Source organism: Punica granatum, chromosome 7, assembly GCF_007655135.1.
Source record: "Punica granatum isolate Tunisia-2019 chromosome 7, ASM765513v2, whole genome shotgun sequence".
Classification (NCBI taxonomy): domain Eukaryota; kingdom Viridiplantae; phylum Streptophyta; class Magnoliopsida; order Myrtales; family Lythraceae; genus Punica; species Punica granatum.
In genome coordinates, this window is record NC_045133.1 from 11,486,290 (window position 1) to 11,504,317 (window position 18,028).

General features: G+C 38.5%; 2 protein-coding genes across 11 annotated transcripts; one reads left to right on the plus strand and one right to left on the minus strand.

Annotated features, from left to right (window-relative positions):
- Positions 1-652: 652 nt before the first annotated feature.
- LOC116212971 (protein LSD1) lies at positions 653-8,266 on the minus strand. Its single transcript, XM_031547751.1, has 7 exons — positions 8,073-8,266; positions 6,676-6,789; positions 4,803-4,913; positions 2,205-2,317; positions 1,244-1,321; positions 1,087-1,155; positions 653-1,000 (listed from the first exon to the last, which is right to left on the minus strand). Exons 2-7 carry the CDS (start codon positions 6,785-6,787, stop codon positions 956-958), a joined length of 528 nt encoding a protein of 175 aa, XP_031403611.1. The 5' UTR covers positions 6,788-6,789; positions 8,073-8,266; the 3' UTR covers positions 653-955.
- A 5,765-nt stretch (positions 8,267-14,031) lies between these two features.
- On the plus strand, positions 14,032-17,895 carry LOC116212968 (pentatricopeptide repeat-containing protein At1g63400-like). Of its 10 annotated transcripts, none has more exons than XM_031547745.1 (3): positions 14,040-15,981; positions 16,518-16,606; positions 17,024-17,895. In XM_031547745.1, exon 1 carries the CDS (start codon positions 14,869-14,871, stop codon positions 15,760-15,762), a length of 894 nt encoding a protein of 297 aa, XP_031403605.1. In that variant the 5' UTR covers positions 14,040-14,868; the 3' UTR covers positions 15,763-15,981; positions 16,518-16,606; positions 17,024-17,895. The 10 variants fall into 10 exon arrangements, with proteins under 10 accessions (XP_031403609.1, XP_031403605.1, XP_031403607.1 ...); XM_031547747.1 differs by having other exon boundaries at positions 17,027-17,895; XM_031547749.1 differs by having other exon boundaries at positions 14,032-14,503; positions 14,984-17,895.
- Positions 17,896-18,028: the final 133 nt, after the last annotated feature.

Here is an 18,028-nt window from a genome sequence, read left to right on the forward strand (position 1 = left end):
GAGGCCATCGGCGACTTCGTGTGGTTGAACTGTAGCCCATAGCCACCAGCATTTGAGAAACAGAAAGATGTACGAGAGGGATGGAAAGGAGAGACTTTGTGGGCTGAAGGCGGTGCTCAATTTTAACCCGCAATTCCAATTCCATACTATTGTTTAATCCACCTCAATTTCTATCCGACGAATCAAATGCCCCATTACAAGATAAGGTTCGACTTATTATTTATATATCGTCCAAACACTCTTGCTGTGTTGGGTACTTCAACGAGTTAGTGATCGCGACTTTCCGAATGCTTTCGTTTTGGTGTTTCCATATATTGATCGTTTCCACAAGCTTAATCCGACCGACACCCTTCAAATATCTATTTCCGTCACACAGCGTTTCCGTCAAAGTCTAGAAATGCGTATGACGGCAGTCAACTCGCATGGCCTCTTCAAGGCCTAATATAGTGTTATGACTTAATGGATAGTCAGCCATACCCCGATTAACAAATACAGCAGACCTACCGGGGCTGATTTTGAATAGCCGATATTGGAGAAAATCTTGAATGGCCCTTATCTTGTGATTCTTTTCTAGCCATTCTTGCTCTTGATCGATTATCGAATCAACTATCATTCGGGGACCACACAGATAATAAGAGTTGCTTCACCTCCATAACAAGGATAAACATGCCGAAAACCATCAATTTACGCATATATGTATGGACAGTCTCGCAGCAGTATGAATCCCTCCCCTTCCTCTACATCAATACAATTTCCACATGTGAAATAACTCTTTTATCACGTACGCAACCGATGATTACCCAAGTCCATGTCAATCACAAAACCACCGCCCAAGAAGAGACAAATATACACAACGAATTCGATTTAACACAACCTTTGAGCCATTCGATCTTCAATGTCAATGTTCAAAGTGCATCTGACATAGGCTCATACTGACAACGGACCAAATGCAGTATTACGTTTTCTTTTCTGTTGTTACTCCAACCACGACATTTGTCACCTGTAAAATTATTTGGTCAACATAGATGCCCTCGATGAAACTGAGTATGGAGATTATGATAAGGAAATGACAGGAAAGAAATTTACCAATTTGCCACTCTCATCCACTGACATCGGATTCTCAACAACAACAGTTTGAGTAGAATGGGGCATGGACTGCAAATGGAAGATGAACATTGAGCATCAATAAGCAGCAAGCCAAATGAAAATTGTGGGCAAGAATAAAGTGAAAGCCAAAACTTACTGAAGTAGAGGGTGTCGAGTCGGAGCCTGTAGTTCCGTTGTTTCTCTGGGCTGGAATTGGAACCCTCACATTGCCAGCCTGCAATGTGATTCAGTTTGAGAGTGAGTCGATGAGATGGAAATTTGAAAAAAGTCAGTTTTTTGCAGACCGGTAGACCCAATTACTGAATTCAGGTGTGTTTCCACTAAAACTTTGTAATCTAGATTGTAGGCCGGAATATTTACCCAAAAAAAAAAAAAACAAAGGCCAGAAGGAACAAAGTTAATGTTGATGGTAATTCTCCAAAGTCGAATTCAATTTTAGGTAGTGGAGGCTCCAAAGAAATGACAGATTCAAAGAGATTATTGCCCAGACAAATAATTCTCTTTTCTTGCTTGTCTTACCAAATATTCATGAGGATGCCACAATGACGAAAAAGAAGAATGAGAAGACAACCAACCAAATAGCCAGTACACATCTGTTCCTACTCATCTATGATTACCATTACCTTTGTACAATGATGACATCAAATATGTATGACAAATTTAGTGCCCTTATACCAAGTCTTGTAAGCAAGAATCAAAAACCTTCCAGATAGAATCTTTTATTGAACGGCAATGCCAAATCATTCCTTCATACTGCTTTTGCATCTTATATCTTACAGATGAAAAGTCTGATGGTGGCATTGATATGAAAACAATACTAACATAACATTTGAACACATCAGTAAAGGAGAGGGAGGAGAGGAAGGGCTGGGAGGGAAAAGGAAGGAAAATGCTCTTTTCTATTTGTATGATATTAGTAGAGATGGAACGTATTCACAACATATATGTTTTCTCCCCTTCCATCTCCTTTCCCCTAAAAGGAATTCTCCAAAACAAAGAAACTGCTTACCCTCCACAGTACTCCTTCCACACTGTTAGGCCAATGGACCAAATTACTTGTAAAATAGGGAAAATGAGAGCCACAGAACAGTACTTACACCAACATTAGTCACGTATTGACAGAGTGCACATTTGACGGATGGAGCTCCATAAGGATACATCAGCATTGTCCGGCAGTTTCCGCAGTTCACTTGGGCATACTGATTGGACCCTTTTCATTTAGGAACAAGTGTCAAAAAGAAGAGAGAGAGACAAGAAATCAGTACCAGGTGACAACAAATGGATGGATGAGCATATGATTGATGCCGGCAATTTATGTAGAATATGAAAAGGTTAAATTGCCGTCATGAATGGTATGATGAATGAACAAAACAAGGATAAAAGAAGCCTTCTCACACAAGGTAGGGGGAAAAAATAGAGCAAGCCTGAAGCAATCCAGAACATTTTCAAGCATCACTAAAAGGCATAGCCATAACCCTCTGATCATTTTCGAGCAACATATAAACACCAATAGGAATAGACCCATGCGCTACGTACAATTACTTAAGAACCTGACAATTGGATTGTCTCAGCGTAATTAATGGGACAACAAGATAGAGAAGTAAAAGCTGAACCAAGAGATACAGAAATGCAGAATTCACTTGAAAATTATTACCATATCATACGGCCTTGCGGGTTCTAAACCTTATTTACCAACTAATTTCACAATAATTTGTCAAAAGATCCAACATTTTTCAATTATCTTTCTCCATTCTTAAATTACAAATCATAAATTCAGAAAATTTTAGTAGCTGGAATGCTTCCACCTTATAACAGTCTAAACCTAAACCAAGTATCTTCTCAAAATCAATGACACTATTGAACACAGTCTATCCACAATTATAATCAAAATGAGACCTTCAAAGAACTTATAGAACAATAGGCCAAATTCTTAGATTACAAACTGTAAACAATAGTAAGACAAACAAGGTATTAGGTGGAAAGCTCTGATAAGGCTAACAGGAGTTCTTTGCAAGTGGCTACCACCATTTGCAGTTCTTATCCATCAATTAAACTGTATTGTGATTTATTGATTATTTTTCATCATTTTTAATGTATAATTTTATTTAAATGTTATGCATTTTTACCAATAAATAATAGCTAGGATAAGCAGGAGCTTATTAAACTGGAAAATAAGGATGAAAAGCCATGCTAACATAGTATAATCGGCTTTTTAGAATACTTGTTGGTACGATGATACTTCTCATACACTTCTACAGTAGAACTTAACTGGTAAAAATAGCTTGAGTGTCTTTGTTCTCAAATGCTCCTCGAGTGCAAATGAGGTTTCTCATGCAAATCTATTTATAATTAACAAGAGAGAGAGAACTTTTTAGATGGTTCATGCATGTTTCATGGTGATGCCTTTTTGACGCAGCTGCCTACTACCTGACTCTAAAGAGGCGATTTGCACTATAAAGGTTTTGAGGAAGGCCTAACAGTTTGTGGAAAGAAATCTAAAAAAGAAAAAAAAGAAAAAAAAAAGGGTCTATTAGCACAGGGAATTGCCTCCATGGTGTGAAATATTGCCTTCACAATAACATAAAAATAAACTACAGCAAAAAGCAAAAAATGGAAAAAGGCAAAAAGAATAATTTTATCATCCTCTATGCATCTTTCATAAGTTTCGATAACAAAGGGACTTGAGAGCTTTTGACAGAACTGAAATCAATGATGCTCTGATGGTAGGAGATTGGTTAAAAATCTTTTCGTTCTGCATATATATGCAAATCATGAATGGAATTTCCAGATTATCAGTAAATTAGATATTCCTTCGCAAGCTTTTTAGCTGCATTCAACTATATATGTTTTGTTACCAAACATAATAAAATAAGGGCACTTTCGCTGGTCAGAATATGTGGAAGTCATGAGCTGGACGACAATTAAAGCTAAAGAAAATACTGGCAACTTCAAAAGCCCCTTATATTTCATTGTTCTCTTCAGAAGTTGGTGCCTTCATAACTTATAAAAAGGTGCCCAAATGGCAAGATTCTTCCACTGCTTTGAGGCTGAAGTTAATTTAGTCCTTACTCCTTTGTAGCTAGTATAGTCTCCCTAACTATAACTCTTAGGTTTTTTTTTTTTTGAATAACTTTGCAGGAAAAATATTCATGCACTGTGTTCGAATTCATTTTATCACCAACATGGCATAAAATCAGCACCAGCTTAACAAGAGTGCACGTAATAAAAAAATTTGCTGAGAAATGGGCACCTGCCTTTGGCAAATGGAAGAGCAATTGAAATCCCTCTTTTGACTCGACATATAAACTTCAAAATATGTATTCCTTTAGAATATTTATAGCAGGTGAGGTGGGTTTTGATAAATGTTGTATGGATTAAAAGAAAAACTGTTACATCAGCACGGTGGTAGCAAATGGAATAACACTAAAACTTAAGGAAAAGGACTGAATGAGCCATGACCTCAAGTATATAGTTTACTTCAAAGTCTATAATTTGACGATTCATCTTAAACAAAAAAACAGGCAAAAGGAAACCTAAAACAATAGATTGGCATGCCTATATGCCTAATTAACAAAATTATTTTCTTAAAGAAGAGTTGCCATAATCCTAATGAAAGTTCAAAAGGACAATCTTCCAGAATACCATTTGGAAATGATGCTTCCTAACATCCTGACAGGCAAAGGACAATTTTTTACCTGGGACGAGATTAACAGTATGGCAGCAGGAGCATCTCACACTTGTTGCCCCACGAGTATACATAAGCAATGTCCTACAACCTCCACATATGAGTTGGGCCATTTCAATTCCTATATATGTCAATCCAAAAACTCATATCAGATAGTCGCACCCTTAAGTCCAACATAACCAAATACCATAAAATTACATCCTTCTTTGACAAAAATATTTTGCATTTTTCAGCCAAATGTCACCAGTACATCTCTCCAAGTCATTAGTTTCTCTGTTATGATGATTAGGATTATAAAACTTCTTCCCAAATCATCATTCAAAGTTAAATATCTGAACGAATGGATTCATCAGAAATTTCCAAAGATATCCCACAAAGATCCCCATTACTTGATAAGATGTACAAGAAATGATGTATACATAAATGGTCAATGTGGATGAGTTTTGTAGGCTGTAGCAAACATGGCCCTTAAATCCCAACAGCCACAATGAAACAAAGACACTAAATGCAACCCATCCCCAAAACATTGCCCTTCAAGGAATATAATGCTGCTTCCTTCGCTCTGAGAAACCTAGCCCCATACTTGGGGAGTTCATAAAACGTTATTTCGGAAAAAGAAGATCAAAACAATAGCTGTTACAAATCTTCTAGGTCACATTTTCAAAAAATATTACAAAAAATTAAAACATTTTGCATCAAATAAACAAATGAAATGGTTACACAGAGATCAGTCCTCAAACCAAATGCACATATCTGGGCTGGGATCACATCATCTTGTGCTTGCTATAACTAATTAGCTTCATCTACTAAATAAAGCGCAATAATGATCTTCCAACTATTCTAGAAAGTTCAGATATCATCTGTGAATGGAACAGGGTCATTAAGGGGGACTCTGGAAGGGAATGGAACTATTTCATTTTGAAGAGAATATCTGTTTCTTAAAGGCATCCAATTCCCCTCCCAATGAGTATTCTCCTTACCCTGCACACCTAGGGAATAAGAAACATTATGCTTTGGATCTCACATTCTCCTCCTGTACTCTAGTCCAAAGCTCTTCTTTAGTGTTTCTGCTCCTCATGTCCTAAGCGGTTCCATCCACACCAATTTCCCTCATGAAAGGATGCTTCTGCTTTTTTCCTTTTTCTCTAATTTCAATCACTCGTTTGCTTATAAAATCAGACGAAAGAAGATTCGAAGGTTCAGTCTCACATTTCCTTGGAGACTTTTCTTCACTCATATTTATTCGTGTAATGCATCTGCTAATAAGTGATACAAGCACCGGACATAAGTTTAGTGAATGTTATGGTTGATAGAAGATAAAACTAATAGAAAAAGTTTCTATTCTACACAGATAAAAGTTAATAAATATGAATAAAGCTACTTGCACTAGATGCAGCAATAAAAGGTTATCGAAGACTCAGACAAATTGTTCTGCAACATTATTAGAGTGTATATACTTTCTTAGTACAAATAGACAGCACCATAAAGCCATAAAGAAATCGGGGTTTCTTTCCAGTTACCACATAGAATTTGATCCAAATGCTTAAACAAAATGGTTGTGATTCAATTGAAAAATGATTCAAAAGCACTTGAAGGCAAAGAAGCCGGTAGAACAATTTCAGTAACTACGAATTTGAAATGCTACAAAAAATTGGGCTCAGTCATATCAAATGCATCATTGCTACCTTTGTATAACTCCCCAAGGGCCAATGTTTAACATGACGTACCTTATAAACAAAATGGAAGCGGGTAATATTATTATCTGCCACATATCATTATGATGAGGATTCACACTAACTAGCATTCATGTTTGGAATGAAAGCCTACGAAAATAATTCCCGGAGATTTGCAGTAACAATTAAGAAAATAGTAAGGGAATTTACCGGGCGGAGGCACTGATGTAATTGATCTACATAAGGCACACAAAACATTAGTTGCTCCTCTTGGGTAAAGAAGAGTGTTTCGACAGCCACTGCAAACTAGTTGGCTCTGCATAGCTGCAACACCAAAGGAAGCACATTGTGACAGACGTACGAGTGTCAATACACTGGACAAATACAACTGAAGTCCTGTTTCTAGTTCAAAAATAAAACAAGAAAAAAAATTCAATTTATTCACATATGCATAACATATTCATTTCCAAAATCAGAAAAGATATTCTGCATAGTTTTAGAGCATACGTGGCTGAGACAAATTGGCAAGTGTAAGCAGTTCAATCACTAAACAAGAGAAAGATATTCACTGCTCAGCACTAGGGGTATCAACTCCTACATGTAAAAATTAAATCTTTAATGTAGATGCGATGCACTGCAAATCTTCAAATCAAGTCAGATACAAGTTCTCCATAACAACAAGTCCGCACTTTAGGGGGTTCCACTTGTCATTGTACGAAATCTTAACAGCTACATGGGCAAAGTTTTCAATTTGATCATCAGAAAGTATTTCCCAGGAATAGCTTGAGCGCAACTCCAATTTCAGGCATAACACGACATCCACTGAAAACCCTATAATAAGACCCAGTACCATATGGCTTACTTTTAATCAAAATAGTGGAGCCCATACAATATTATCTGGTTACTTGCAGGCAAGGACAGGATGCAGTATCATGGAGACACATTACATGATGCTGTCATAAAGGAATTTGCCAAATGTGTCATCTTAGCAAGCAACAAAAATTCCAAAAACTAATCCTTTTCCAAAACATTCAATACAATCCACAGGTTAGACGGCCATTTAACTAACTACCATCACACACTCTTTCCTACAGCAGACGAGTCAAGCCATTATAATTTCGTTAATAACAAAACCCAAAATTTGAGAAAAGCATAGAAAAGCAAGGAAAAATTCAGTTCATTTCCAAATAATCCATAAAAAAAGAAAAAGGAACAGCTCCTGCGATGGAACTCATTCCGGGCAAGCGAGACAATTTGGACACCGACCCACCGAGATTATTCCTTTCAGCGAAATGAAGGATTGACAGTATCAAAACAAGGAAGATAAGAGCAGCTCCAGACGGCTCAATCACAGCTCTTTATCTTTCAAACTCGGACTTATCATTACCCAAATGGAATCAAATTCAAAAGGTTTGACATCAGTCGACCAATTCAAACCACATAGCCAATAATCGGAGCCCACAAGAAAATCGGCCCTCCGTGATCATCACTTGGATCAGAAATTCCCAAATACATAAACGGGGACCGAAATTCAGAGGGCGTAATCATCGAGAACGAGAGGAAAAGATCGCGGCAGAATCTGAAAGCGATGAGTTCCAATTGCGTACCCAGCAACACAGCGCAATCTGCAAATGCTAGGACCAGGGGGGACCGACGAAATGTCAAAGTCGGGGAAGATTTCTCCGACGAGACAATCGATCGTCGCCGGTATCGATGGCCTCTGCTCTTCTTCTCTTCTCTTCTCCTGTATTCTCCTTATTTTTCTTGTCGGGTACGGACGGGGTTGGGTTTGGACTTTCCGTGCTGAGTTTAATTGGACAAGAGCATCCGGTCCGATTGGGCACACGGAAAGAAAACGATTGATAACTTTTTTGAAGAACCCGTCGAACCGGATTTGAACCGCGTGTTGAACCGGTCCCCATTAAAAAATTACGCGGAGACGGCAGAGCAGGTATTCTCGTAGGAGGTTAGACAGCTCTTACCGGGGGGAGAGGTTTCGGGTCATCCGCCCCCTTCCTTGACCCAGACACGATCTAATTCTTCTCTCTCTCTCTCTCTCTCTCTCTCTCTCTCTCTCTCTCTCTCTCTCTCTCATGTATGCCCGGTTTTCGTCGACTCTTTTTGGTCACCTTCAAAAACAAACCAGAATTCCGTCTTGACATGATGAATAGTGGTGCCCACCTGCAGAGCGCAGTCCTCCCTGCAGCCTTGAAGTTGATTATTTCTCGAGTGTGGTCCAGCTATACTCCGCGAGGAGCCCAACGGGCTTATGGCTTTGCCTTGCCATTTGACCTCTCTTCCCGTGTGACTAGGAATGTTCCGTGACAACCTCTCAATTGTCACCGCCTGGCGCCTCTTGCTACCACGGTAGCACCCAGTGTGGTCAGCACCAATCGTGTTAAGCTTACACTCATTCACATTTGTTCATCATGCTATGCCCCGGGCCTTTTGCTCTTCTAACGGACAAGGTGGCCGCCCATTCGTCAAGGCCCAGGAATCCGCTGGACATCTCATCGGCGGGATTAGATACCAGCCAGCTCATAACAAAATGGTAGAACAGGCTGACACAACCGAATTGGTCGAGGAAAAGGAAAGCCCAGCGACCAAGCACTCCCGCCCCCAAAAGCGGAGACTGAACAACCGCCAGGTTGTCGGTTGTCGAGGACCCATCTGAAGAGGAGGCGGGCGCCCTATAAGTTGACCACCCTATGCAGTAAATGCACTATGAGGGGGGCAGGCGAATGGGAACCGACCGAGAACCCGAACCACTTGACTGACTGACCCCTTCATACTCGATGCATTAGAGTCGGGGATGGATGGAACCAATCAAAAGTGCTAAAGAAAAAACAAATAAAAAATTCCAAAGAATCATAGACTCATGAAAAGCTTTGAAGATGGGTGATTGGGGGAAATTCTATCTTGTAATCGATCTAGGTACAAATCAATTTTAATTATTCTATTCTAATTGATTGTAATTTGCTTTCGATGAACAAGAAAAAATATTTATGACGAAAAAGGAAAAGCGGTTAAAGGTTGAAAATTAAAGTGATTTTATTTTTTAATAATTTATTAGAGATGCAAATAATCTATTATAATTGACGTAATTTACTAAAATCATTTTAAAGTTATTGGACTTAAACCTTCCCGCAGTGGGGAGATACCATTTAATTCGGCCAATTGAGGCCGACCCAGATATATATGATAGTTGGAGCGGCAGAGGGATCTGTTGCAGCACATTTTAACGGTTTTAGCCCGAAGGCATAAACTTTTAATTGAGTATCGCGTTTATCCCAATGTCAGATATAGCCCGTTAACGGCCATGACGTGTCACACAGAAGCTTACGTGGAATGAGACCAACAGTTGCGGGAACTGAGGCGCATTCTGATTTACCCTTGCCTGACTTCTCTGAAATTGGATTGGGGCCGGCAGGCAAAATCGTCATTTCCCCCTCAATCGGGGCAGAAAATCGCAGTTTCACAGGAGAGATCAGAGAGCTTGTCTTCAATCAGAGGCCAGGGAGAGCACAGAGAGAGCAAACTAGGGATGTGAGCTCACGGCATTTGCAGGTTTGCTCCAAAATTTGGTAGCAGAGGGTCGCATTGAGGATTCTTCGCAGAAATTACGAAGTTCAGCCAAAGGCATTAGTGAATTTCATGTAAAATATACGCAGAAGTGACGCCGTGGAGGGTTTTGCAGAAAATAGGGATATTCTCGAGGAGGACTGCGAGTGATTTTGCACAATTTAGGAACTAAAAGGTTCAAACAATGTTCGCAAATGGAAATGTGAAGAGAAATGGAGGAAGGTTTGTGAAGTTCATAAGCATTGTCGTCGTGGAGTACGAGCTGTGGTTTTCACCTCATGAAGCCATAATAAACTCGGACAAAGGTTTTAGGGGAATGCAAATACTGAAAGGTATGAACAATTAATTGAATTTGAAAGATCTATAGGACCGTTTGGATTCAGCGTTAAAGTTACTTTGATTTTGATTTTGATTTTGATTTTGATTGTGAAAAATAACAAATGAGATGTGATTATAAATTTGACTTGGAAAACGTGTGTTTTTGTTGTGTAATGTATTGAGTTAAAGTTAAAATTAAAATTTTTTAATTAAAAAATATATATTTTTATTGTGTAATGTGTTAAGTTAAAGTTAAAGTTAAATTTAAAATCAATTGTTTTTTTAATCCAAACGGGGTTATATTTATAGTTGATACTAACTCTAGTTGTGGATAAAGGATACCGATTGCGGTTTCTTTAAATGGCATGATCCCGAGGACCACTGGCATACAAAAAGGCGTTTTGTTGTCATTGATGGCTGAAAAGTGCTATTTACTAGAGTGGTTGAAGCTATTCAAGGATAGACGGTCTTTGGGCAACTCACTAGCTCAGAGTTTCATCGATCCCAAATAGGTAGTGGCGATCCCCTTTACTTCAATTAATCAGGTCAGAGAATGACCCAAAGTTTCACTCTATGTGTGAATTCAACTTTCGCATAATTTTAAAATTATTTATAGAATGAAATAGATTTTGTCGATTATTAGTTCAACCCTCTTTATTATAGTATAGTGTAGTCAACTTTTATATTCATTAAGGGTGTGCACGGATACCGGGTATACTCGAAATCGGTCGAAACTTATCCGTTAGGGTAGAGTCCGAGTAACTCATATTGAAAATATAATAGGGTCCAGGTATTAAATAAGGAACCGATGAAAATCGATTTTTATTTTAGTTCCTACATACAGGGTACTCAGAACCAGAATCGAAATCCGAACCCTGTAAATAGTTACTAGCTAAAAAAAAAAGTTATTAATCTCTGAGCTGCTCCTTGCCCTCCTCTTCCTCTTCTCTTTCCCTTCCTCTTCTCTTCTCTCCTTCACCTCCGACGAGTCCACCAGCAGCCTTTTTGTTACCCTCCTCCCTATAATCCACCAATTCGCCTCCGTCCATGAAGACACCGCCTCAGTCTTGCTCGCCTCAAGGAAGCGGAAGAGGGTCGCCTAGTTGCACGAACCCGATCTTAGGGGTCATGCTTTCCTCGCGAGGGGCGGAGATTTCTCGGACCCCAATTGGAGCCTCGACTTGTACATAAACTCTTTCAATATGACAACCTCCACCTTCGAGTGGCTCTTTGGCCTGCTCGATTCTCGAGACCCCGTGGGCTCCTTGCTTAACCTTTCCATGGAGTTCCAGTTAAGAATCGGGCTCTTCCGATTGGCCACAGCCCATAGGTAGTAGCTACAGTGACATTTCTTGGCTCTGTAGACTGACCAGCAAGCACCGGGTACTCAAAACAAAAAAAAATTACAGGTTCCACCGCGTACTTGAAACTTGTGGTATAATACAGGTTCCGGGTAGATTTCGATTCCAAGATTCAATAGGATAGGGTTCGATTTCAAAATCTTGGAACCTGTCCCTTACAGGGTAGGGTCTGGGTATCATGAAAAAAAATAGGTACCCGGAAATAATCACCCCCAATATTCATATACCTATAGATGGTAATTTAACAAAATTAATTAAAAAATTATTTTAGATTTTAGTTTTTATAGACTTTGTCAAGTTTACATATACCAAGTTTTTTGACCCCGTGTGTCGCACGAGACTCTTACTACAAATATAATTGAATTTATCTAATTCAAACTATACTTATTTCTTAGTTAAATTTCAAAAAAATTCATAAGCACTATTTCTTTTTCCAGTAATATACAATATCTAACAATTATATCGAATTATCTTAAGGAATTATGATCAATTAATGCATTACTGCTATGTTGAAGAAGCAAAGTGCTAGTGTGACATTTTCAAAATTATTATTTTATCGAAATTTCGTCACCCTAAGTTTTGACGATAATTTTATAATTATAATATTTATTCATAAGTTTTGAGGATATATTAGTATTTCAAGCCCAAATATTTATGCATGTATAAATTAAAATATTTATAAACTTTTAATTTATATGCATTTACTAATTTAATCCTATTTAACCCAAGTTGTATATATATTTATAATTATGCCACTATTTATAACACTGCTTTCAAGTTTTAAATTGTATAGATATTGATAGATGGATTCCACATATAAAATTAAAGTATAAGTTACTAATACTCATTTTTAATAGAAAATTTATCAAAAGATTTAAATTAAGCATTTTAAATAAGAATCTCATAAAATAATATTACAAAAATTATCACTAAACCGTTTAAAATCAATCCAATTGAAGTCTAAAATAGTAGAAATTATTATTCAAAATTATAAGTCAATTATTGAAAATTCTTACGGTTCATAAAAAATAAGTTCATTTTTAAAAATTATAAATAATTATTATATGTAAATAAATCCGTGCAACACATGTGATTAAAAACTAGTATCCTATTTGAAGAGATGTATTAATCTCATACTATCATATAAGGAACTGTTGCACTTCATTATAAACACAATTTCCTTATTATTTGCATAAAAAAAATTGGAGAAGAAGCTCCACTTCTCACTAAGAAGAAACCCACTCCACCGGCGTTTAGTTTCCTTCTAGTATATAATAATATAAAAAGTTCACAGATGGAGGGTAGCATGGGTATGCATTATATCAATAATACACAAAAAGGAGAAAGAAAGTTTCCTCTGACTTATACTTTCACATTTTATCCACACTAAATATATTCAAATTAATGAGAGACGTTCATTTAAGATTAACATAATAAAACAACTTAAAAACTATTAACTCACATCTCAAACCCTTACTTTTTTTTCTCCTTTATCTCTCTCATCTTTCATCTCTTCCGTCTCCACTCTCATCTCTTTCTTACTAAGTCACCTTTTTTTTTTCAAAAAAACTAATAATTTGCTCATCAAGAGATCGATGATATATTAAATCTGATATCAAGAGATCGATGATATATTAAATCTGATATCAAGAAAATTTTTACATCAATTTTAATCTTGACTTGCTAAATGTACATCATATTATCCATTCCATCTGTCTGCCATTAAAAACTCGACGGAATCCTCTGACGATATAATGTACATTTAATAGCTCAAGATTAAAATTGATGTAAAAAAAGTAAGAGAGTTATCTAATGGTAGGCAAATAGAAAATGTCATCTTATGTACACTTAATCTGTCAAGATCCAATTTGATGTAAAAAATTTCTTGATGTCTGATTTGATATAACACCAATCTCTTGATGGGACAAATTGTTAGTTTACTCAAATTTTTATTGTCTCTCTCCCCATTCACTTTCTTTTATTTTAGAATTATTTTAACAATCGCGCACGTAGTGTGAGCACACTTCTAGTTATATATAATATTTTTAGTGTAACCAAAGTTTTTCAATTACAAAAGAGGCTCATGACCTATTGTAATGAAAGAAATATTCTAAATAATTAATGAAAGAGCACGAGTAGTCTCACGTAAGTATCGAACTTGTAACATCTATATTCATAGGAAAGGGTGTATGCCACTTACTCTGCACCTCTTTTGATGGTGCAATCAAAGTTTTGGGGACTGATTGTTGAAAATCAAAGATAATAGGGAGTGAAAGGAGATTCTGCCTTCTCAGCTTCTGTCTTCTTCAATTCCTCAGGTCACACGTCACAGTCATTGTCACGCTGACGCATTTCCTTCTCTCGTTCTCTCGTCTCTCGCACTCCGCTGAGCCTCTAAGCCGCCCATTCCGTTGAGAAGAACTGTTACCTCCGATGCCGTACCGTTGCTTCCGTGCTTCTCCATGGCTTCTTCTTCAACAGGCCCATGAGCCGCCCGTTCCTCCATCGCAAACCCAGTCTTCTCCTCCGTTCATCTTCCTGTCTCTGTAGTCGCAATCTTTGCGCTAAAACTGCAATTTCTGAGGCTGATGTGTTCATGGATAAAGTGAGACACAGATGCAAGATCGGCGGAGTGAGAAACCTTGACCAAGCCCTGTCTTGCTTCGACAGGATGACCAGATCGCGACCATTGCCTTGATTTTAACCTGCTCATCGGGGTCATCTTTCGGATGGGGCACTATGCTTCGGCCAGTGGGCTGATCAGAAAGATGGATGAGGTCGGTATCGACTCTAACCTTCATAGTTTCAATATTTGAATGAACTGTCTATGCCGATCGAAAAGGGTCGATCTTGGTTTTGCTGTTATGGGAAGTGCGCTTAAACTCGGGTTTCCACCGGACGTGGTGACCTTGACTACTCTAGTCAATGGGCTCTGCATTGTGGGTAACATTTCCAGAGCTGTGCTGTTAGTTGATGTTGTGGAAGACAGAGGGTTTGAGCCTGATGAAGTCACTTATGGAGCAATTGTGAAGGGCTTGATTGAGACAAGCAAGACGTCTCTTGCCCTTGGCTTGCTCGAGAAGTGGGAGGGCAGGAGCTGTACGGTGAATGTTGTTACGTGCTCCACAGTAGTTGATGGCCTATGCAAGGAAGGACAATTGCGGAGGCTTTTAAGCTCTTCGAGAGGATGATAGACAAAGGTGTTAAGCCCAATTTCGTCACGTACAACACCTTGATTCATGTTATTTGCTCTGTAGGACAATGGGAAAAGGTTGAAGTACTCTTAACAAGAATGATTCAAAGGGACATCATGCCGGATGCGCAAACTTTCAACACTATAGTAGATGCACTTTGTAAGGATGGGATGCTCTCCGAAGCAGAGTCTACTCTCGATGCTATGATTCAAAGAGGTATCGAGCCCGATGTTGTCACGTACAATTCACTGATAGCTGGATATTTCCTTCATAATAGAATTAGAGCTGCTGAGAGTTTGTTCCATTTGATGTCGAAAAGGGGCTGTTCCCCCAATGTTGTCACTTACAATACAGTGATAAATGGATATTGCAAGAGGAAAAAAATGGATAAGGCAGTGATTATATATCATGAAATGCTTCAAAAGGGCATGATTCCAACCATTGTAACATTCAACATCCTTATTGGTGGCTTTTTCCAGATTGTCGACATGCAAGCTGTGGAGCAACTTTTGAGGGAGATGCTCGATGTTGGTCCCTCTCCAAACTTTCAGACGTATGTTATCCTCTTGGATGGATACTGTAAACATGGTCATCTTGATAGGGCAATGGCATTGTTTCGGCAGTTGGAAGATCAAGGGATGAGTCCTAACGTTGTGATCTACAATATCCTCATAAACGGCATGTGCAATGCTGGGAAACTTGAAGATGCCAAGAGACTTTTTAATGATTTGCTCAGCAAAGGGTGTCAGCCTGATGTCATGGCATTTACCACGCTTATGAATGGATTATGTAAGGAAGGCCATGTAAGTGAAGCGCGTAAGTTACTCCAAGAGATGGGATAGAAAGGATGTTTCCCCAATGCTGTGGCTTACAACATTCTAATTAGGGCTGCTCTTATGAAAAATGAATTGTGTGGTGCCCTAGAGCTTCTCCATCAAATGTGTGACAGTGGCTTCTCTGTGGATTCTTGGACAGTGGAATTACTCTTAGATGATAGAATGGACCCAGGCATCTTAGAACATATAAAAGAGGTTCTATAGATTCCTTGCTCTACCCTATAGGTATTCAAGGTGACCAATGTGTTTCTTGTTGTATTTATTTAAGTATGGTTAGTTAATAATAGAAAACACTTGTCTAGTATTATTCTTTTAGAGGTGATATATTTGACAGTATTGTCGATTCTCGAGAAAAGGCCAACCTTGAGCTGTAGCTGATATGAAATTCCATGTCAAGTGAACAGACAATTTTCAGTATGTGATTGAAAGAGATTGGAAAACTAACATATGCATTTTCCTTCTAACAAAGCTGTCGGCCAAAGCAGTGGAGGTTAATTTTAGTACAGTTCCAACCACCAAAGTTGTTGTAGTACCTATTTACAAAATCTGTGAATAACAACAGCTAAGAGGGTTGTGTAATGAGATATGGTGAAAACAGTTTTTCTTTCTCATTTCTTTGCACCTTTTTGATTTGTTACTCCTCTGCAGACATTTCACCCATGCTGTCTCTGGTTAAAATCTATTATGTGACGCTTATATTCGAGAACATGCAGCAAGGACATAATCTCTTTAAGTTTTAAATTCTCTTCGCATCTTGTCAGACTTTAATCCTTGATGATCCGCTGGCAAATTCTTTCATTGTTCTGGCAAGTGGCAACTGTTGATATTGAAGATGACCACCAGTTAATTTGTAAGTTCCTTCTCCAGATCCCCATCATATCTCTCTATTGTATTGCAGTGAACATCTTTCTGTATGGATTGTTGTATTGAAGAATATGTCTGCTATTATTTGCATTCGATTTCTTCTCCTTTGTCACTCTGCTGACCGCGTATGCCATTTCAACGCTATCCCTGTGCGAGGAATATTACACTATTATTAGTATCTTCTTCCATGACCTCATTTCAGGAAGGTATGCTGGGTTGTTACATGAATGGTATGTCTAGTATTCATTATCTGATCTTGTTCTTCTGGAATTTTGTTTTGAAGGCAGCTTGATTAATATGACAAGTTGGAATATGTGGTGATTGAGCGAAGAGATGGTTTCTGTCAGCATACTTATTCATCTCATTTCTGTTCATTTTCTCCCATTATCTTCTCTTTTTGGAGGAGGTCTTGGACTGCAGCTCCTATATGGAGAATTTTATGGAAGTTGGAAGGACCTCAACACATGAGGACTTCTTCTATGGTGTCTGGCCCACAATCGACTTCTTACGATGCTCACAGGTCTGTCAGTAATGTTACTTCTTCAGGCATTTGTGGAAGCTGTTTACAAGAGGAAATATCCTCTTAAAATAAGTTGGCTTATTCACGCTCTTTCAGACCACCCTGCCCCGGTCACTAGAGAGTCATGGCCGTGTATTCTTTTCCAGAACCCCTTTTGATGGTTGTCCCTTAATCTCTGCACTCTGTGCTTGCTGCATTGGAAATATCAACTGGTCTGTTGTTGGCTGGTTAGGTCGATGGCGAAACAAGGGCATGTTTTGACACTAGCTGCATCTACCTGTTTAGGAGTACGAAGTTGTCACGAGAGTTGCTTGCTGCTTCCTTTATGAGAGCCAGCCATTTGTTTGATCGGATTGATAAGAGATCAAGGAGGCCTTTTAATTGCATCAGATGGTGCGGACCCCGACCCAGATGGGTGAAGCTTGATATAAATGGTGCCCTTTTCTGGCAACTCGTAGGAGGGCCAGCCATTCGTCGACTATTGTTGGACGTGGGGGCTTGTGCTACTCCCGCTGCACTTTTGGATTGGTGCCATTACGAAATTCTTGTCCGGGATTGACATGTCACGTGTTGACTTGAGGTTCCCTACGTCTACGAGGTACCACGTGAGCGAATTGGCTAGCTCGATAGGCCAATATTTATGGGATGTCTTCACCCTGTTTCTGTATTCCACCGTAAAAAGGAAATATATATAATCTAACACTTTCATTCCTCTTTTATTTATTTATGCAAATTTTAAGTCCATAATTGATATCTGTGTTCATGTCCGTTTCCCTCCACTAAAAGAATGAACATCATATTGTGCAGTCATGCAAGTAATCAGGGACAGATATAGGAACATAAATTTTTCCAATTAAATTAGAGGAAGCGGATAACTATAATTTCATG

Bases quoted from the DNA above. Each gene is read 5' to 3' on its own strand.
- LOC116212968 (XM_031547742.1), top strand. From the start codon at position 14,869: ATGCAAGGAAGGACAATTGCGGAGGCTTTTAAGCTCTTCGAGAGGATG.
- LOC116212971 (XM_031547751.1), bottom strand. From the start codon at position 6,787: ATGCAGAGCCAACTAGTTTGCAGTGGCTGTCGAAACACTCTTCTTTAC. The intron at 2,318-4,802 runs GTAAAAAATTGT...CTAAATGAAAAG, and splicing joins TACTGTTAATCTCGTCCCAG to GGTCCAATCAGTATGCCCAA. The intron at 1,001-1,086 runs GTAAATTTCTTT...ATAATTTTACAG, and splicing joins TGGATGAGAGTGGCAAATTG to GTGACAAATGTCGTGGTTGG.